The 18,678-nt window shown below is 41.4% G+C and overlaps 1 protein-coding gene across 2 annotated transcripts in view; it reads left to right on the top strand.

Moving 5' to 3' along the window:
• The first annotated feature begins 440 nt into the window (after positions 1 to 440).
• The window catches only part of POU2F1 (POU class 2 homeobox 1), a 113,598-nt gene continuing 95,360 nt past the window's right edge, over positions 441 to 18,678 (top strand). For both annotated transcript variants that reach the window (XM_032219475.1, XM_032219474.1), the window contains exon 1: positions 441 to 538. In XM_032219475.1, the coding sequence (XP_032075366.1) occupies positions 481 to 538 (58 nt within the window). In that variant the 5' untranslated portion in view covers positions 441 to 480. The remainder of the gene's footprint in view (positions 539 to 18,678) is intronic.

Here is an 18,678-nt window from a genome sequence, read left to right as displayed (position 1 = left end):
TAAAGCTGGTGCATACGGACAAGAGAGCACCTCTCCGCGATTCAACCAGAGCAAAGCGTATTTGTAATTTGAATAAACTTTTCATGAGTTCACCTAACTGGCCTGTCTTTGCGTCTCTTACTGCTTTGAGTACAGTCGCAAAACAGGCAGAAAAAGTCGCTTTGTAGCTGGTTGGATTTACTTCGGTCCGCGGGGACATCCCATATTCCGCCCACTCGCCCTCACACGCATAGCGGACGTCTCGATTTCGTCCAGCAAACGGAGCCGGGAGGCGTGGGGGTGACGGAACGGCGAGTGGGGGGGGGGGGGAGTGGAGAGAAGCGGTGATGCGCACCGGCCGCGTCAGGCAAAAAGGGAGAGGGAGAGCGGCACCCAGTCGGCGCCTGCGCAAAAAGGAATGCGAGCAGGGAGGGGGCAGCCAAGGAGCAAACAAGCAAGGGAGGGTTTATCGGGCGGCCGATTTTGATTAAAATATTCAAAATGGCGGACGGAGGAGCAGCGAGTCAAGATGAGAGTTCGGCGGCGGCGGTGGCGGCAGGTAATCATTACTGCATTTTACATATTCATATTCATACTCGTACACGCGCCCCCCCGCCGCCCGCCTTCCTCGCTTAGCATAATTTATTAGTACTCAGAATTATTATAATTAACGGCACAGGAGGGAGCTGTGGGGGTGGGGGGGTAGCCGCCGTGCAGACACAAGAGACACAAGGCACGCATAGACATACACACGCGCGCGCGGGCACGGGGGGCAACGGGCAGGATCCCCCACCCTCGCTCCTGGAGCCCAACTCGGACAGCTAGGCCGACCGTTGCCGCCGCTACCCAAAGCTGCTTTGCATATTCATCTACTGTATAATAGTAGGCTCTCAGACAAGGGGGGCGGCGCAGCAACGGCCGGAGGAGGGGGACGTGTAAGAGAAGAGCCAACAGGAGGGCGCTCAATCTTGCCGCATCTAGTCTGGGGTGGGGGGACCCCAATGGATCTGCGTCCGCGTCCCCTCAGAGGTCGCGCTGGCTTAGGGGAAGGCAGGGAAAAGTGCATTTTTTTTTTTTTTAAAGGGGGGATTTCTGCGTCTCCTGCCCTTCTCCCGCAGGCAGCCTAATTTCCCCAAAGGCCGAGGCCTACGCGCCGAGGGGAGTTTGGGGGTTGCCCTCGGGTGGGCATCTTTGGCCTAAGTCCTAAGAGAAACCTCCAAGGCGCGCGCGGGCTGCTCCAGACGTATTTGCTCTCCCATCAGTAAAGTGTAGGGAGGGGTGGGTGGGTGGGGGGTGTTCATATAACCTCCTTTCTTGGGAGGAGGTAGGGCTGTGTTTAGGAAATGCACTGGGTCGATTTTGTCCGCTTGTCCGACAGGACTTGGATTGGCCTGCCAAATCTCCCCCCTCAGAGATGGAGGGAGAGCGTGTGGAATGGGGGTGGTGGTGGTGTCTTTCCTTGGTTTGTGGGCCAGCGAGGCGGGGGGGGGGGCGAGACTAGAGAGGTCAACAATGCTTCCCCGTTTCCCATGTTTTTGGCAAAGTCAGGGTTTCTGGGGTGACAGGTTGAACGCGCCTCTAATTTTCAAATTATTTCCTCTTCAAACTCCCCCCCCCCCTCCTGCTCTCGTTCTCATTTGAATAATGTCTAATTCGGGGAGGTTTATATTATTGAAATGGCCGCCCGACTTTCCCCGCCTCTCATGTTTAGTAATTCAGGCCTTTAATAACAGCCACTCAGAGCCCAATGCCGTGTTTATATTTTACATTCGCCCCATGTGCTTTTGTGGTTCAATATGATTCTTCTTTCTCGCTCTCTTGCCTTTTTACGTTTTCTTGGCAAACGAATAGGGCCCTGAGATCAATCCCAGGCTGTGTGGGAAGGGAGGGAAGAAAGCTAGGCCCGGGTTCCTTTGGCAGGCGTTTAGGCCTTGCTTTCTGCTGCTTGATTTATTTACTAATAACTAAAATGTCCCCCTCCCGGCCTCGATGGTGAAAATAAAATCCTCCTGGGGCATGGGCAACATCAGATCTGTTCTGAGCTTTGCCACTTTAAAAAAAAAATCTGCCTCAGATAAGGGACTTGTTTTTAATTTACTGACCACAACAGGACTTTCTAAAGCTGCTCCTTCCAATTCAGTATGTGTGAGGTCTTTCTTTGTCCTTATTAGCCATGTTTTTAAATGGTGAAAAGAACAGTTTGTCTTTCACATTTTTGAAGTGTGAAATCTGCAATAAGCTTAACAACTCAGCTCAACAGATTAAATACAAAATTGTTAAATATAGAGATAGAATTGGTAATAGTTTTAATCTGAATTACAAATAATGTGCAATAGTAAAGGTAATGTAGATCACAATATTCATCTTGAAAAAGATAATCAGTACTGTCATATTTAATTGTTAATATTGTCCTTTTTTGAAGCTTTTAGATAACAAGTGTAAAGTAAAAAATATTATTGAGAAATGGGCACTAAATGCAAGGAAAGGAATCTTAAGTTTGTTATGATTTGATAAAGGTAAAATTGGAAACATTCTTGTTCTTTTTAGAACAAATACTAACAATATATTGTGTAAAACACAATACCCAGTAAAACACAGCTCTAATTGTTAAGATAACTTTATAAATGTAATATTACTACACTTGATTGATTGATGTAGTGAGTATTTTCTTCAGTTTATGCAGAATGATATCTGATAGTATATTTTACAGAATCTGTTTGAGTCTTACAAAATAATCATTGAGGCATGATGCTAAATTAATTGACCTTATGTCCCTTGGTCTTAGAGATATTAAGTGGAAGCATCATTAGGGGTATTGTGTAAGTTGTAATCAAAATTCACTTACTTCTATTTATAGCAGCAATGTGCAGCTGATTGGGTACAAATATAATATGATTGCATTACAACTATTGTAAGTTTAAAGCATATGCTCCACCACTTTTTAAAATGTCAAGTTGGTGTCATCAGTGACGAGATAGTCACGTGACTATAGCAATGTCCTATAGTCATGTGATTGCCATTGCAATCTTTTTTGCCAGCTTCAGACAAACAAGGTCAGTGGGGAAACTGGTTCCTATCTCAGTTGCCATGGTTAATGGAGGGCAAGCAAAAAATGTTTATGCCAAAATTAACATAGAATTATGTCATAAAAACATCTCTCTTAAATATTTGTATTCTTGTATGTAATGTAAATACATAAGGGAACGATGTTATGTATGTTTTGTTGTAATCCTCAGCTATTCCAGTGCTAGGCATACTAATTACAATTTATTTTGTATTTCTGTTAGAAGTGTCATTAGAAATGCATGTTCTGAATACTGTCCAGTATAGTGCCGAAGATATAGATACTTTTGGAACTATTCTTGGGATCTGAAGGATAGGAAAACTACAATTGCATATGATCTGCAAGAATGGGCTCTGTTTAGATCTCTTGGGGGAGATCATCAGGGACTACTGAGGTGGGCTTTCTCAATTGCTGTCTCGTTTAGACTGCATTTTCCCCCAATATCTGTATGGATTTACATGTATTGGAACTTATGAAGAATATAAAAAAGTGATTATTTCAACAAGACATGGAGTGGATATGTTAGAAATTACGGTATTTTCTTTTGGTAACATTTGTTTAATGGCGATTTTATTGATTCTTGAAGTGTGAACAGATGTATGATTTTGTTGCTTCTTGTGGTGTTAATCTTACTTACAGTTGTAATGTATGTAGACTACAGGTAGTTCTCAATTTATGGCATTTGTTCAGCAACTTTTGATATTAAAATAGCACTGAATGAAAGGACTTAAAACACATGCCCAAAGTTACAACTGTTGCAGTGCCCCCACAATCATATGATTCAAATTCAGGCATTTGGAAGCCTGCTCAGGCATACTCACCTTTGCTTCTATCTTTTTGCTTCTGCTGCTGAGGAGGCTAGTTTAATGAAATGCATAAATGAGCTTGAGAAAGGGGGAAAGAGATGTTTCCTAGGAAGCTTCTCTTCTCCACTGTTCTTAAGGTCATTCAGACAGTCCATTACAGCAGGCTCAGCCCACCTGAAAGTTCTTATGGGGCTGGGAGAAAAAAAGATACAAAGTAGTTTAAAGGATCCATAGTGTACCAGTCCCCTGTTTGTGCTGTGTGTCTGGCCCATTTGGGGCTGACTTCACATGGCGAAAAACGGGGGGGGGACCTTTAAGCTGCTTTGGGTCCCCCCCTTTCTCTTTCATGATACATAGTCAGCTCTAAACATCCAGGGGCACAGTTCATTCACAGTTTTCACCATGTGAAGCCAGGCCTATGTAGTCATAATGGGCATGTCTCATTGGCAGCAGAAACAAGAAGGCAAAAAAGGTAAGATGGGGCAACAGATTGAGGTCCTGGATGAGGAGGGTGACCATAACTGGATTGAGGTGGCTTCAGCCTTCCAGGTTCACCACAGTTCTGAGATTGCTTGCCACTCTGTAAGGTAAGGTGCAGAGCAGCCAAAGGGCAATAATATGAAAGAGATAGGCAAATGTGGAGAGTTGGTGGTAGTCCCTTAATTTAGGTCAGAGCTGGGAAGACCAAGCCCAGAATGATTTGGATTGTGGTGGATACTTCCTGTTTTTTTAAAAAAAATCTTTTTATTTTGTTATTGGTGACTCTTAAAAGAGCCTTTGGGGTGGCGAAGGAGACTTCATCTCAAGCAAGATGGAGCTGGGGCCAATGGAGGGGAAGGACACAGTCCCTATGGCCCTTGAGGAACAACCTGGGCATGAGGACAAGGCAGTCCCCGGTCCCTCAGGTTTCAGAAGAGTAGGCAGGGTGGAAAAGAGAGTGCATACTGACAAAGGAAGGGGGGAGGAGATGGAAAGGGCAGGCAGCGGAACAGAGGAGGGGCAGTGCTCCAGAGATGAGCAAATGCTTCCCCCATCTGATCCCTGAGTGCGGAGAATGCAGAGGTAGCGTCAGCACAGGATGACCTGATTACTTGGGAGAAGGGGACCCTACCCCTTCTCCAGAAGATCACTTGTAGAGTAACATTTAAGGAGATGCCTTGGAGAGGCGTTTTTGTTGGAAACAAGTGTTGTATTTCGCAGCAACACACTCAATGGCTCCAAGAAGAGGTTTACTCCGGAATCTTTGCTGGTGTGGACTGAGGTTTGATACTTTGCTTTGACATTCATCGTGAACTTTGCCAAGTTTTAGAGCCTGTCTTGTCCCCCGGAGCAATGCTGCTGTGGACTTTCACTCCTGGGAAAAAGTGTGTACGGGCATGTACCGTATTTTCACGACTATAAGCCGCACTGAAAATCCTAAAATTTGATCAAAAACCGGCAGTGCGGCTTATAACCCGTTGCGCTTTATATATGGAGCAGTTTCCCTCCCCAGCGCCCAGGCTTTCTCCTCAGTTCCTGCCTGTTCCTGCCTCCCGTTCCTTCCACCATCTGAGCAGTTTCCCTCCCCAGCGCCCAGGCTTTCCCCTCAGTTCCTGCCTGTTCCTGCCTCCCGTTCCTTCCACCCTCTGAGCAGTTTCCCTCCCCAGCGCCCAGGCTTTCCCCTCAGTTCCTGCCTGTTCCTGCCTCCCGTTCCTTCCACCATCTGAGCAGTTTCCCTCCCCAGCACCCAGGCTTTTTTCTCCAATTGGTTTTAATGGGGAGGTCCGATGGAATAGCGCTTAATGGGAGAAGGATTAATAGTTTCTCGGGTTCAAGCTGCGGATTCTAACTTTCACAAAGGGAACTAAAGCTGAGCAGGTAATTGCTTTATTAAAGCCGATTCAGTTCGCGGGAGATATTTGGTTTGAGTTTGAGTTTGAGTTTATTGGGATTTATATGCCGCCCTTTTCCCTGAGGGGACTCAGGGCGGCTTACAACCACAAGGGAGGGGGGTGCAGTGTCAAAAACAGAACAGTATGTGAACAAAGAAAAAATAGTAAAAAACACAACTTTCATTCAGCAATCAAACACTCGGGCGGGTAAATTGGGAACCTATCCCCAGGCCTGCTGGGAGAGCCAGATCTTGAGGGCTGCGCGGAAGGTCTGGATAGTGGTGAGGGTACGGATCTCAACGGGGAGGTCGTTCCACAGGGTCGGAGCTGCAACAGAAAAGGCTCTCCTCCGTGTGGTTGCCAGTCGGCATTGACTGGCAGATGGAATTCGGAGGAGGCCCAGTCTGTGCGATCTAATTGGTCGATTTAGGGAGGTAATCGGCAGAAGGCGGTCTCTCAAGTACCCAGATCCACTACCATGGAGTGCTTTAAAGATGGTCATCAGTACCCTGAAGCGCACCCGGAGACCAACAGGTAGCCAGTGCAGCTCGCGGAGGACGGGTGTAACGTGGGCGAACCGCGGTGCGCCCACTATCACTTGCGCGGCTGCATTCTGGACTAGCTGTAGCCGCCGGATGCACTTCAAGGGCAACCCCATGTAGAGCCCATTGCAGTATTCCAGCCTAGAGATCACAAGGGCTCGAGTGACTGTTGTGAGAGCCTCCCGGTCTAGGTAGGGCCGCAACTGGCGGACCAGGCGAACCTGGGCAAATGCCCCCCTGGTCACAGCTGACAGCTGGTGGTCAAAAGTCAGCTGTGGGTCCAGGAGGACTCCTAAGTTGCGCTTCTTTGAAAATCTCCCTCCCAATTCTGCCCAACCTTACTGGACGAACGGTGCGGGGGGGGTGTATCATGTAGTGCGGAGTCCGAGGAGTGGCAGATGTTGCGATTTCGTTAGTAATTTGTTTGTTTGCACGCGCGGATGAATGTTGCAAAAAAACCGTGCGGCTTATAACCCGGTGCGCTTTATATATGAAAAAAGTTTGAAAAATTAACGTTAACTGATACTGCGGCTTATAACCCGGTGCGGCTTATGGTCGTGAAAATACGGTATATTCGAGTCTTGCTCTTGGGCTGTAAGGGTAGCCTGGGGGCAGAGACCTTGGAGAATGGACCAGGAATTGCGGGATAGTGGGGGATGGTGGTTGAATAAATGCTGTCAAGCTTCTGCATAGATGTGTTGCTTGCGTGCCAACTCTGGATCATAACACATCCCCATGATTATGTGATCAAAATTCAGATGCTTGGCAAGTGGTTCATGCTTATGACTGTTGCTATGTACCAAGGTCATGTGATCAACTTCTGTGATCTTCAGACAAGCAAAATCAATGGGGAGCGAGATTCACTTAATAGCTAGGTTACTAACTTATCATTTGCAATAATTCAGTTAACAGTTATGCAAGGAAGATTGTGAAATGGGGCAAAACTCACTTAACAGATGTCTCACTTAACAACATAAATTTTGGGCTGAACTGTGGTCTTAAGATGACGACTACCTGTATTTCACTTTTATCGCTAACATTTGTTAATTTTGCTGATTTTCAGTTTTCAGAAGACTGTTCAATCAGTTAATGGGTGACTGAAGTAATATGAAAAAGTGGCTGGGCAGCTTGACTAGAAATCAAATATATGGTTAAACTTGGAATGCTCCATACTTGGAATGGAAAGATAAAAGGCAGGGGTGAATGAGAAATGATGCTTGCTAGGTTAGAATATTCGTAAAATATTATTGCATAATAGAATGATGACAATATGTAGAAGTGTCACAGGTGTATCTTTAGAAAGAACAACAAGTGGAAGAATAGACAGCATGACTAGAATGAAAAATAAAAATGATGGTGTATGTTGATGAAATGACGTTTGAAATACACTGATATTGTGATCGAAGTGTTGAGGATAAAATGACAGTGTACAGAATAGAATACCAGTTTGCCACATAAGACTGACAGTGTCTCCTATGACATAGCATAAGATAATCCCATGGGTATTTCAAAAGGAGTACAGTGACAATTGGTTCCTTGCTCTTTCATCTATCTCCCTTTAACTCGCTGTGAGAATAGTTGCTGTCTTCTGCAAGCTTCTTTTTTTAATGACAGTTCTTAGCATTTGTTTTCCACGTCTTGCCTTATTTAATTTAAACACTTTTTAATATCTGCTCTTCTCATCTATTCTCTTTTCTGCAGCATACTCCAGTTTATGCTGACTCTTATGGCTCTGACTTAAGTGTTTCCATCTTTGTTGGCTTATTCACTTTATATCCCCTAAAAATGTCCTCTACATTTTTATTCAGAAATAATTCGCTATGAGAAAAATGCCTCTACACAGTCCTAATAAAATCTACCCAAAAATATAGCTTGCATTATATCTATAAATGTTCTGTTTTTTCATTCTTTTCCATTTTTAGGCTTCACTAACTTTTATATATTTTTCTGCTTTTGGTATCCACCATTGTCTTATCTCTCCTCTTTGTTCTTTGCCCTGAATAAATGTCTTTCATATTTCTGATATCCTCATCCTTTTAAAACAACCAATTCTTACATGTATTTTTAAACATGTATGTCTATTTCAGTTACAGAGCTATATGTTATAATAATTTAAAATCTTTCTTTTGATATGAGAGACAGAATAGATCTATTTTAATAGCATTTCTGCTACTGCTCAGTAACAAAAAATGTCATTTTTACCTGGTACAAAAGAAACATTGATGTTTTCAGTAGAAGTCTTTCAGAATAAAGATACAAAGGAATCAAAGTTTGCATCAAGAGAAAGAATCAGAGAAGGATGGTAGGATAATGAGATAATCAAATTCAGAACAGTTCTTCCCATATTTAGAATTTGATAGGCCCAAGTAAGTTGATGATAACTTTCAGTTTAATTTTTGAAAACTTAGGATCCCATTTTTTCTAATGCATAAAAGGAACTATGCAACTATTATCCAGCAAAATTATAAAAACATGACAATTACTATTTCAAATTTTGCTGAAAACATGTATTTCCTGATAAACACATGCCAGTTTTCTCTGTTTGAAGTTGCATTGACTTCAAAGACAATGCAGAATAAAATGTGCAGGATATTTAGTTGATGCTGTGTTCCAGTTCTGAAATGTACTGCCTTTTTATTGCATGGCAGAAATGGAAATTTTGCATAGGACTGTGCTGTATACAGAAATAGCAAATTTTGAAAAAATTATAAAATGGTATTTCCTTTTTTAAAAAAATGTAATATAGTTTGTAAAGCCAGTTAGACATATTTTAATAGGAAACAGTAAAAGAAATTAATACTTTATTCAACTATGGTTTCTAATTATTTCAACAGTTTACAAACCATAAAGCTGGAGTGTGTGTATAAGGGTAATAAATTAGGTTGGAGAGGGGCAACCAGTAGTTTGCAAGCAGTCACTTAATGTCCAACCCCAACAACATCCCAAGGTTATACTGCTGAAATTTAGTCATTATCAAATGCTTTTTAATTACAAAATTATTTTTAAAATGGATAAAACAATGTATGAAATGGATCTGGTACAAACCTGCAGTACTAATAAACTCTGCCTCTTAATACCTCCATAATCCAAAATAATAAATTAAGTGTCTATGTCCTAGGTGAACCAAAACAATTTTTTAAAAAAATGATTTGATTAGTGGCTAAAATACTTGCCTGGCTTATTGACAAACGTAGCCAATAATGTCTGGCTTTGTGGCACTTCTTCCTGTAAAGGTCTATCTTTTTCTCCAAATTCAGTTTCATACAATATTGCAATATTATTCAGAAAATAAATAAATAAATATTTAAAGAAGTGCTTCTGATCTTTGCAAGAAGCACAGCAAATTTTATGTTTCCCCATGTATTGAAATTATATAATAATAACACTTCTTCCCACAATTCCTTTCTTCCATTCACAAATAAGAAAATTATTGTCATTTCTGTTCAGGTATTGACACAATGTCCATAAAAGGTTTCCAACATTTTTATTTTACTGTATATACTCGAGTATAAGCCTAGTTTTTCAGCCCACTTTTTGGGCTGAAAAAAGCCGCCTCGGCTTATACTCGAGTCAGTGAAAAATTTGCCCGAAATGGAGGAGAAAAAGGGGCGGGGCCATGCCGCTGGGTGACACTCGTGAATGGCCCAGTGCCCCTGTGAGTTTCCCCTCCCTCTGTGTCAGTTTGCCGCGCAGCACGCACCGCACCATCCCCCCTCCTCACGTTCTAATGTAATGCAGGGCTGTCTTACGATTCCCCTTCCTCCCCCTCCTGCCGCTCTGCAACGATGTCCCACCTCCTCCTTGTTATGGCAAGCAGCCACATAGCGATGTCCCACCTCCTCTGGTACAGTGATCCAATGATAGGAATCACTGTGCCGTGTGTCATAGGAGGCGGGACATCGCTCCCGCGGCTGCACGGGACATCATCATCACAGCGGGACATCAGCATCATGAGGTGAGTGAAGTATTTCATTGAATACACCGCTAGTTTACTGTTTTTCTTTGAAATAAATATTCAAAAACATTATTGGTATCTATTTTTATTTTTGAAATTTACCGGTAGCTGCTGCATTTCCCACCCTAGGCTTATACTCGAGTCAATAACTTTTCCAGTTTTTTGTGGTAAAATTAGGTGCCTCGGCTTATATTCGGGTCGGCCTATACTCGAGTATATACGGTATTTCTAATCAAACAATTCAATGTCATATTCCTTTGATTTGGTTCTAAAATCTTGATGTTTTTAGTTCATCGATTTTTTGTTATGGGATTGAATTTCCATTCAAGTTTTCTTCTTTCCACTAAAATATTTCTTTAAGACTAGAAACTCTGTTTTGAAAAATCTATTATTAATAAGCCTTTGCCAGGTCATTCTTCTATCTCATAATCCACAATTTCTGTATTTTCTAGTGTTTCTATATCAGCTGTAATTTGTTTCACCTCTTTATCCTGCTGGCCTGTAAATTCTTCCACTTTATCTTTCTCCTCTTTTGTTTCCTCTTTAGGATCTTTTTCAAGAAATGTATTGGTGGAGGCAGTAATTATTGCTGTCAGTCAATATGTTTCTCTTGAAATTCTTGAAATGTGTGTTCATCTTTTTTGTCTTTTTAAGACACTTTTTTAATATCTTTGTTGTGGTTTTTATTTTTTGTCTTTTTTATTTAAATATTTTGGCATTTATATTTTAACTCTTTGAATTAGCTAAATTATATATGGTGAAAAAAGCCTTTGAAATGTCTCATATATCATAACTTATCTCTTATTTTCTAAGTTTCACTCTTTCTCCTTCAAATCCAACATTTTCTTTAAAAAAATGTTTGTCTTTTTCCTGTCTGAAACTCAGTCCCCTATAATATCATTTCTATAGAAATTCAGATTTCTTCATTTCTTAGTACTCAAATTTCAACCAGTTACCTCTTTTATGATAGAATAAACAATTTATATCCCCATGAATAGTCTTGTCTAGTCTAGCCTAGTCTAGTCTTTCATTTATGAAAAATAATAAGGTCCCCCAACTCACACTCAGTGATTCCAGGTAACTTACAAAGATAAAAATTCAGTATAAAAATAATAAAAAGCTATAAGCCTTCACACCATCCGATGACAACAATCAATCATATAATGATGGCCTCCATCCCACCGTACAGTCCCCAAGCTAATTGAAAAAATCAGGTCTTCAGGACCTTACAATAAAATATGGACCAATATTATTTCTGCAGAGATGGTGTTCCACAGAGAGGGAGCTACCATAGCTACAGCCCTTCTTGGTCCCACACTAGAGGAACCTTTTTAGGAGAGGGGACCTTTAGCACTTCCTGCTTCCCCAATCTGAAGTGTCAGGTAGATGTGACGAGAAAAAATACCAAGTCATGTAAAGCTTTAAAGGTGAAAATCAGCACCTTGAATAGGATCCGGAAGCAAATCAGCAGTTAATGCAGCTCCCGCAAGAGAGATAACACACACACGTAGACCTGAACAAAACCATGCGGGCCACCGCATTTTGAACCAATTGAAACTTCTATATACTTTTCAAGGGCAGCGCTATGTAATTGCAATAGTGAAAATGGGAGGTGACTAGAATGTGAGTGACTATGAGCAGGGATTGTTGGTCCAGGATGAGGCTAGATTTCTCACTTCCGATCAACACTAACTGAGAATGACCATAAAGGAAGGAAATGAATCAGAACAACCCAATCCTAATCCCCAAAGCAACCCCAGAAAGATACTATGGTTAATTACATCAACGGCTGCTAAGAGGTCATGTAGAATGAAAATCAAAGTACTACCCCATCCTGCTCTTGCCAGAGATTAACAAAAAGCATGATCAATGCTTCTATTCAATGTCCAGGCCTAAACCCTGACTGGAAAGAGCCTAGGTAATCCATTTTATCCAGGAACCTCTGGAGCCACACAGCCACTTTCTCAACAAACTTCTTAATGGAGATGGCAGTTTAGAAACATGAAACACAAACAAATCTTCCCCAGAAAAGGAAGATTGGAGACAGGATGAAAATTATCCAATAGGGTTGAATCTCACAATGGCTTCTTATGAAAAGGGCAACCATCACCTCCTTAAATGCTGGGGCACCACCCCCTCCCATAGGGAAGCATTAATCATCATCAGAACCCACCCGCATGTCAGTTCTGGGATACTTACACAAGCTAGCAGGGGCATGGATTTAAAACACAGTTGCACACGTACTCCCAAGGTCAATTTCCTCAGTAGCAACAGGGTCAAACTGTTCCCAGATAATTGGGCAAGAAGCTACCCCAGGTGCCTCCACTAGATCAGCAATCACACCAACACCTAAATGGGAACAATTCAAGTGATTTTGTCAGTCAGGAAATCAGATTCCTCAACGCACTCTTTCATGTAGACTTCTGTATCCTCCTTCCCCAGGAGGAGATTAAAGAGGGTTGCTGGCTGATTATCTGCAGATGCTATTTGTGTGGAAAAGTACTTACAGTTCGCTGCCCGAATCACCATGAGGTAGGCTTTAATAGCAGCTCTTACCTGTGTTTAATTGAATTAATTTCTTGTCTTCCACCATCCGCACTCTAGACATCCCTTCTTCTGTTTTCATTAATTAATTTTAAAATTCAAAAACCTTAGCAAAAGTTATTTTAAAAATTTAGCAAAAATTCCAATATTCCATATTTTTTTCTTGTTCCTTAATTCATTTAAAATTTTCTTGAATTAAATTCTTATTTAGCTTTTTGGCCTTTATTTTATATATTTTTTTCTCTAAATTTCTTTTTCTTCTATTTAGGAATGAACTTTTATTCACCAGGTAGTTTTTTAAACATTATTTAGACTACTTCTTTTAACTTGGAAATAATTGTAAATCCAAAAGTATTTAGAAAGTGAGATTGACGAAGTATGCTAATCCAAAAATATCTTTCCTATCTGTTTGTCTGGTCGTCCATCCATCCATCCATCCATCCATCCATCCATCCATCCATCCATCCATCCATCCATCCATCCATCCATCTATCTATCTATCTATCTATCTATCTATCTATCTATCTAAGAATCTCCTTTATGGAGTCTTAGCTCGCCATTGCCCTACCTGAAAGTCCTACACAATGTAAGACTTGCATTTGGTGTCTCTCAATATTTGCAACTTCTAAAATATATTTTCATATTTTACCTACATTTTTATTTGGTTTGAGGGATCATAATCTACATTGCATGGTAATGGATTGCTTGTGTCAGATTGATTGCCTGACACAAGCATTGATTATGCATTTACAAAAGCATGCTGGATTTGATCACAAGGGTTTTAAACTGAACCTTGTAAAGGTTGGAGGGGAAATCTAGAATTAAAAATTTAAGGACTTATGCATTAACAAAAGTAAATTAAGAGACAAATTGAGAGGGCATCTTCAACATGAGACTAGACAAAGTAAATGGCTATGTCAGAACCATGCAGATAAAGAGTCTTTCATTTAGCATTTTCTAGCCTCAGTGGAAATGTTCTCACTACAATATTTAAGTCTGTACCTGATTGTCTTTAACTATTGCCAACATCCTGCAACTACCGGTAAACTGCTCATAATCTTTTTTTGGTAGTAATTTCTTGTGTCTCACCTTGCCTGGTGATCCTGGTTCATCCTTTGGACTTCCCTGTGGCAATTTTTTTGAATACAAGAAAATGGTTTTACTGACTGTCTTGGCTATCAATCTTGTTTGTATTTGTGTTGTGGACATGTTCATTCTACTATGCTGTGTATCCTGTATTTACAAAGCAACCTAGATAAAACATCTATAAATTAATGCTCAAGAGTATAAAAATTAACAAGATAAGTCTGAAGTATTAAAAGAAGGCACATATAATTTAATAGATCTACTTCTTATGAAATGGCTTTTATATTTTTAATACTGTATAGCAGATGAGTATAACATTAAAATGAGCAAAAACATTAAAATCATTTTGTGATTTGATGTTATAGAAATGTATTCCATTAAATATCCATAACTGTATAGAAAATAAATTTATTTGAGAATATTGTCAAGAGCAATATTCTGGATTAAAATAAATGGAGGACAAATAAGAGCAATACTATATGATATTGACATACATCCAACTAAGATGATATGAATGATAGTTTTCAGAAGCAAATTGCTAGTATTTTAAAGAAGCATATAGTAAAGCGGGGTGAGGGGAGCTATCATTAATCCAACTATTTGGAGAAAGTTACCAACATAATCTTTCCAGAACTTCTTCATTTCTTTGGAATATGGTTTATACTTTCAGATAGAAACACAAAGGGATCAGCTATCCTAATTAAACCTACCATATTCTTCAGCGTATAAGATGCTTCCAAGTATAAGACACACCTAGCTTTTGGGGAGGAAAACAGGGAAAACAAATCTGCCTCTGCATCCTAGCAATTTTCCTCTTTGCAGCAAACAGTACAGACGATATACGCTGTTTGTGGTGTTACATTTCAAACTATACTTGTACAGATGCTGTTAAAATTGATGTGGCTTTCTGGAAGTATACACTATTCTCTGCTATTTAAAAGACCATACAATAGCATTTGACCTCTTCAAATCAAGCATTTATTTTAAAAAGCTTCTTCATTTTGTTAAATTGTCTAAAACAGCGGTTCTCAACCTGTGGGTCGTGACCCCTTTGGGGGTTGAATGACCTTTTCACAGAGGTTGCCGAGGAGCCTCCCGCAGAGAGGCTGGCAAGAAGCCGGCCCGAAGGTAAGGAGCAGCTCGGGTTCCCTGCGCAGCAGAAGGAGGGGTGCCAGAAGACTGGCAGGCTTCCCAGCAGGCCAGTCCGGCCGGCTTCCCATACGCGCATTTTTCAGCAATTGTTCCTGCCCGGGAGCTCCTACAGGGTGCAGGAAGAAGAGAAAGGGAGAGGAAAAATAAGAGAAAAACAGAAATGAGAGGGAGGGGGAGAGAAGACAGAGAGACCCTATTCCCACAGAAAACACTGAGCCATGAAAGCTGGGTAGGCATGTCTGGAGGGGATGTCATGTGACTGGGTGGGAGTGATGTTGAGTTGGCCACACACACCCAGGTTTTGTGGCTCCCAGTGTTTTCTGTGGGAAACAGATCCAAATGGCTCTTTGAGTGTTGCCGACCCCTGTGCTACACCATGCTTCAAGACAAAATTTCATTTATTTGTAATTAGAAATAAATATTTCACAATATATAATTACATATTGTTTTTGTGATTAATCACTATGCTTTAATTATGTTCAATTTATAGCAATTAAAATACATCCTGCATATCAGATATTTACATTAAGGTTCATAACAGTAGCAAAATTACAGTTACATAATAGCAACGAAAATAATTTTATGGTTGGGGGTCACCACAACATGAGGAACTGTATTAAAGGGTCACGGCATTAGGAAGGTTGAGAACCACTGGTCTAGAACAATATAAAGCAGTCTTTAAAAAATGTCTAATAATTTGAACATTCTATAGGCATTTATAGTTATTGACTTACTTCCTTGCAGCACTCAGCCTGTTTCAGTTTAGCCTAATTAGAAGGGGAAAAATCTGCCTCTGCCTCCCAGCAATTTGTCTCCTTGCAGCAAACAGTCTGTTTCACTTACAATTTCCGTTTCAACATGGGCCTCCCGATGATCAGTTGTTTCAGGCTGCAGGGATTGCATAGCCTATTGCCATCTCTGCAAGCCCCATTTTCCCGTTTGCTGCAAGGAGGTAAATTGCTGGGAGGCTGAGACCAAAGGATGGGGGCCGGTGGTTGGGCAGCGCTAAATTCAGTGTAATAAGACATACCCAAATTTTCCCCCTCTTTTAGGGGGGGAAAAGGTGCGGCTTGTACTCCAAAAAATATGGTAATGAATATGAATGATGTAGAGTTAAGTAGGGGGGGGAATACTTTTGTGCTATTGGAAATCGTATGGGGAGATTAAAACTGACTGTAGTTAACTGCATACTTTAAACAACATTTTAAATTAATTTGCAGCAATTATAAGTAGAGTTAGACAACTTGTAACACATTGGGTCATTGTTCCACAGATATTTCCTTATCTAACCAAAAAAACCAAGAAGAGAAAAGCAGTGGGAGCAGCTTCCAACATCTTGCTGGTTTGAACATGGCTGATCGCCTTATAATAGCTGATGGCTATCTCCCCAGAGAGTTAGCCAGCTGGCTGAAGGAATAGCTAGTTTATCTGGACAGTTGGTTTATCTGGCCTCCGGAAGGCTAAGGCAGGTCTAAACAGCAGCACTCATATGACCGCAAATATGCCAAATTTCAATCCCATCCCAATTGTGGATACTTTCTCCAAATTAGCATATTTGAAATACGTTGGTTCAAAAATTGTTGCCCTAGGATGCACTGTTTCTGCCAATTAAAAATTACACAACAATTTTAGCAGTATATAGATTTTATGACAAAAGATGTTAACAAAAAGGAAGCTTAAAGTGGATGGAAGTTCTTATAAAAGAGGATATTTAAGAGTACTATTACAAGGAGTTGCAATAAGAAAAACAATGGAACAGAAGAATTCTGTATAGGGGGAAGGGAAGAGGACCCAGGAATGGATGTTGCTTAGCTCTTCTGCCTGGAGACTGAGCTAGTCATCTTTTTTGGCAATGCTTCCTTAGCGGGAATCTCACCCAGTTTCAACTCAGTCTTTGCTGGTTGAGACGTAGAATTTTTTCCTCTGCTACAGCCATTCCTGGACTCTCTTCCTCACTCATATAATAATTGGATTTTTCTAAATTGTATTGGAGATCACTAGAGGCGCATTTCACAATCGCGTGGCTAACCAGTCTACCGGCTTAGCCGCTTGCCTGGCTTCTCAGCCAGGCATCTGTTATCTCGCGCCTTCTCAGCAAAGCAGGACCTTACCCTTGCTAAGTCCTTGCCTCAACTTGACAATCTGCCAGGCACATTCAAATGTAGGAATGGAAAAGGAGAAGTGCTCATTGAATATGGCAAAAGGTTAATAGCTACCCAACTAACCCAAAATAAACCTAATAACTCAACTTCTGTTTTTGCTTAGTCTTCTCTGAGAGGAGGATATGCCTTCCCTCAAGACAGTTGTAAACAGCTGGTTGAAACAAAAATATTTTACTTCAAATTTGATGGAAACGGAGGAAATATATTATTCACCATGCAAAACATCCACTTCTCTGAGTTCAGATAAAATACATCTTAAGATTTTAAGAAATGCATTGTAGATTTGCAAAGCCTCTGGTCATTATCTTGAAAAACTGCTGGAGAATGGGTAAAGTACCAAACAACTACTGAGGGGTGGGCATGCAATCATATTATATCAATTTATTGGAAAGAAAACATTTGATAAAGCTTTATTATCCAAGCATTCTCCTAGGCGCTGCTTGGAGTGTCCAAGCACGGATTAACATCAGCTTGCTGCCCAAGGACTGAGTTTAATATTTTTTGTAGCTCCGCCTCCTGCTCTCCTGAGACGCTCAGTTTCAAAAAACTCAGTCACCCTACAGGACGCATTTTGGGGAGATCCAGTCCTTGTGCAGCAAGCTGGTTCCCCTAGTCAGTGTAGTGTAGCTCCTAGAATTTTATTTTTACTGTGGTTAGTTAGCATAGACCTTCTGTTTTCCCCTTTAATTTCTTCTCCATTCTAATTCGGCTTTTCGTTCACTTTAAAATCAGCTGTTTGGCGGGAGGCTGCCTTTCTCTAGTGTAAAGGCTCCTGGTTGCTGTGGGGAGGCTCGTTAGCTGCTGCTAACGAGCCCAGGGGACGAATAGGGAGATAGGGTCCCCAGCATGGAGCATTAGGCTCTCCAACTTCCCCCGGTGTCACTCCAGGCCCACGCGTGAGTTGCGGCCGCCATTTTGAATCCAATTTGGCGCACTTTTTCTCTGAGGCTCTGACCATTACAGTGCTGTCTGTCCTCACTCGCAGATTGCCGCGGAGATCACTTAATGCAAGGGCCTAGTATTGGGTTGGCTGTTCCAAGCGGCTGGGGAGGGGTTCTGGCTTCAATCCAGCCATTCTCCCTTCTCCCTTGCTAAAGCGCAGATCTGCAGGCTTCCAGCCTTTCCTCAGCTGGGGCCATTATTCCAGCTCCACCTGCTCAGAGCCTTCAATTACCATCTGGCCTGGCTCCTGCAAGACTCATCTTCTCTCCAGGAGGTTGCCTTTCTGAGCCATTTCTGCAGCTGTTACTGTTCTGGTCTGACTCTTGCAACACTCACCTTCTCTCCATCCAAGCAATTTCTTAATACCAAACACCAGTCCATTATCTTGAGTGTAACTGGATAATACTCCACACAGATAATGGGCGAAAACAGAACCCCAGTCATTTCCATAAGATCAGCATAGTTGAAGTCTAACTCCAAGCAGATCAAAGCAATTTTATCCATTAGATGCTTGGCATAATATTCATAGTGACTGTACAAGGGATATTCCAGTCCCTCCAGGAGTGGCTATGAAC

Source organism: Thamnophis elegans, chromosome 6 (genome assembly GCF_009769535.1).
Source record: "Thamnophis elegans isolate rThaEle1 chromosome 6, rThaEle1.pri, whole genome shotgun sequence".
Lineage (NCBI taxonomy): Eukaryota > Metazoa > Chordata > Lepidosauria > Squamata > Colubridae > Thamnophis > Thamnophis elegans.
The sequence above is the reverse complement of the archived record's forward strand: the minus strand, read 5'-3'. Positions and strand labels throughout refer to the sequence as shown.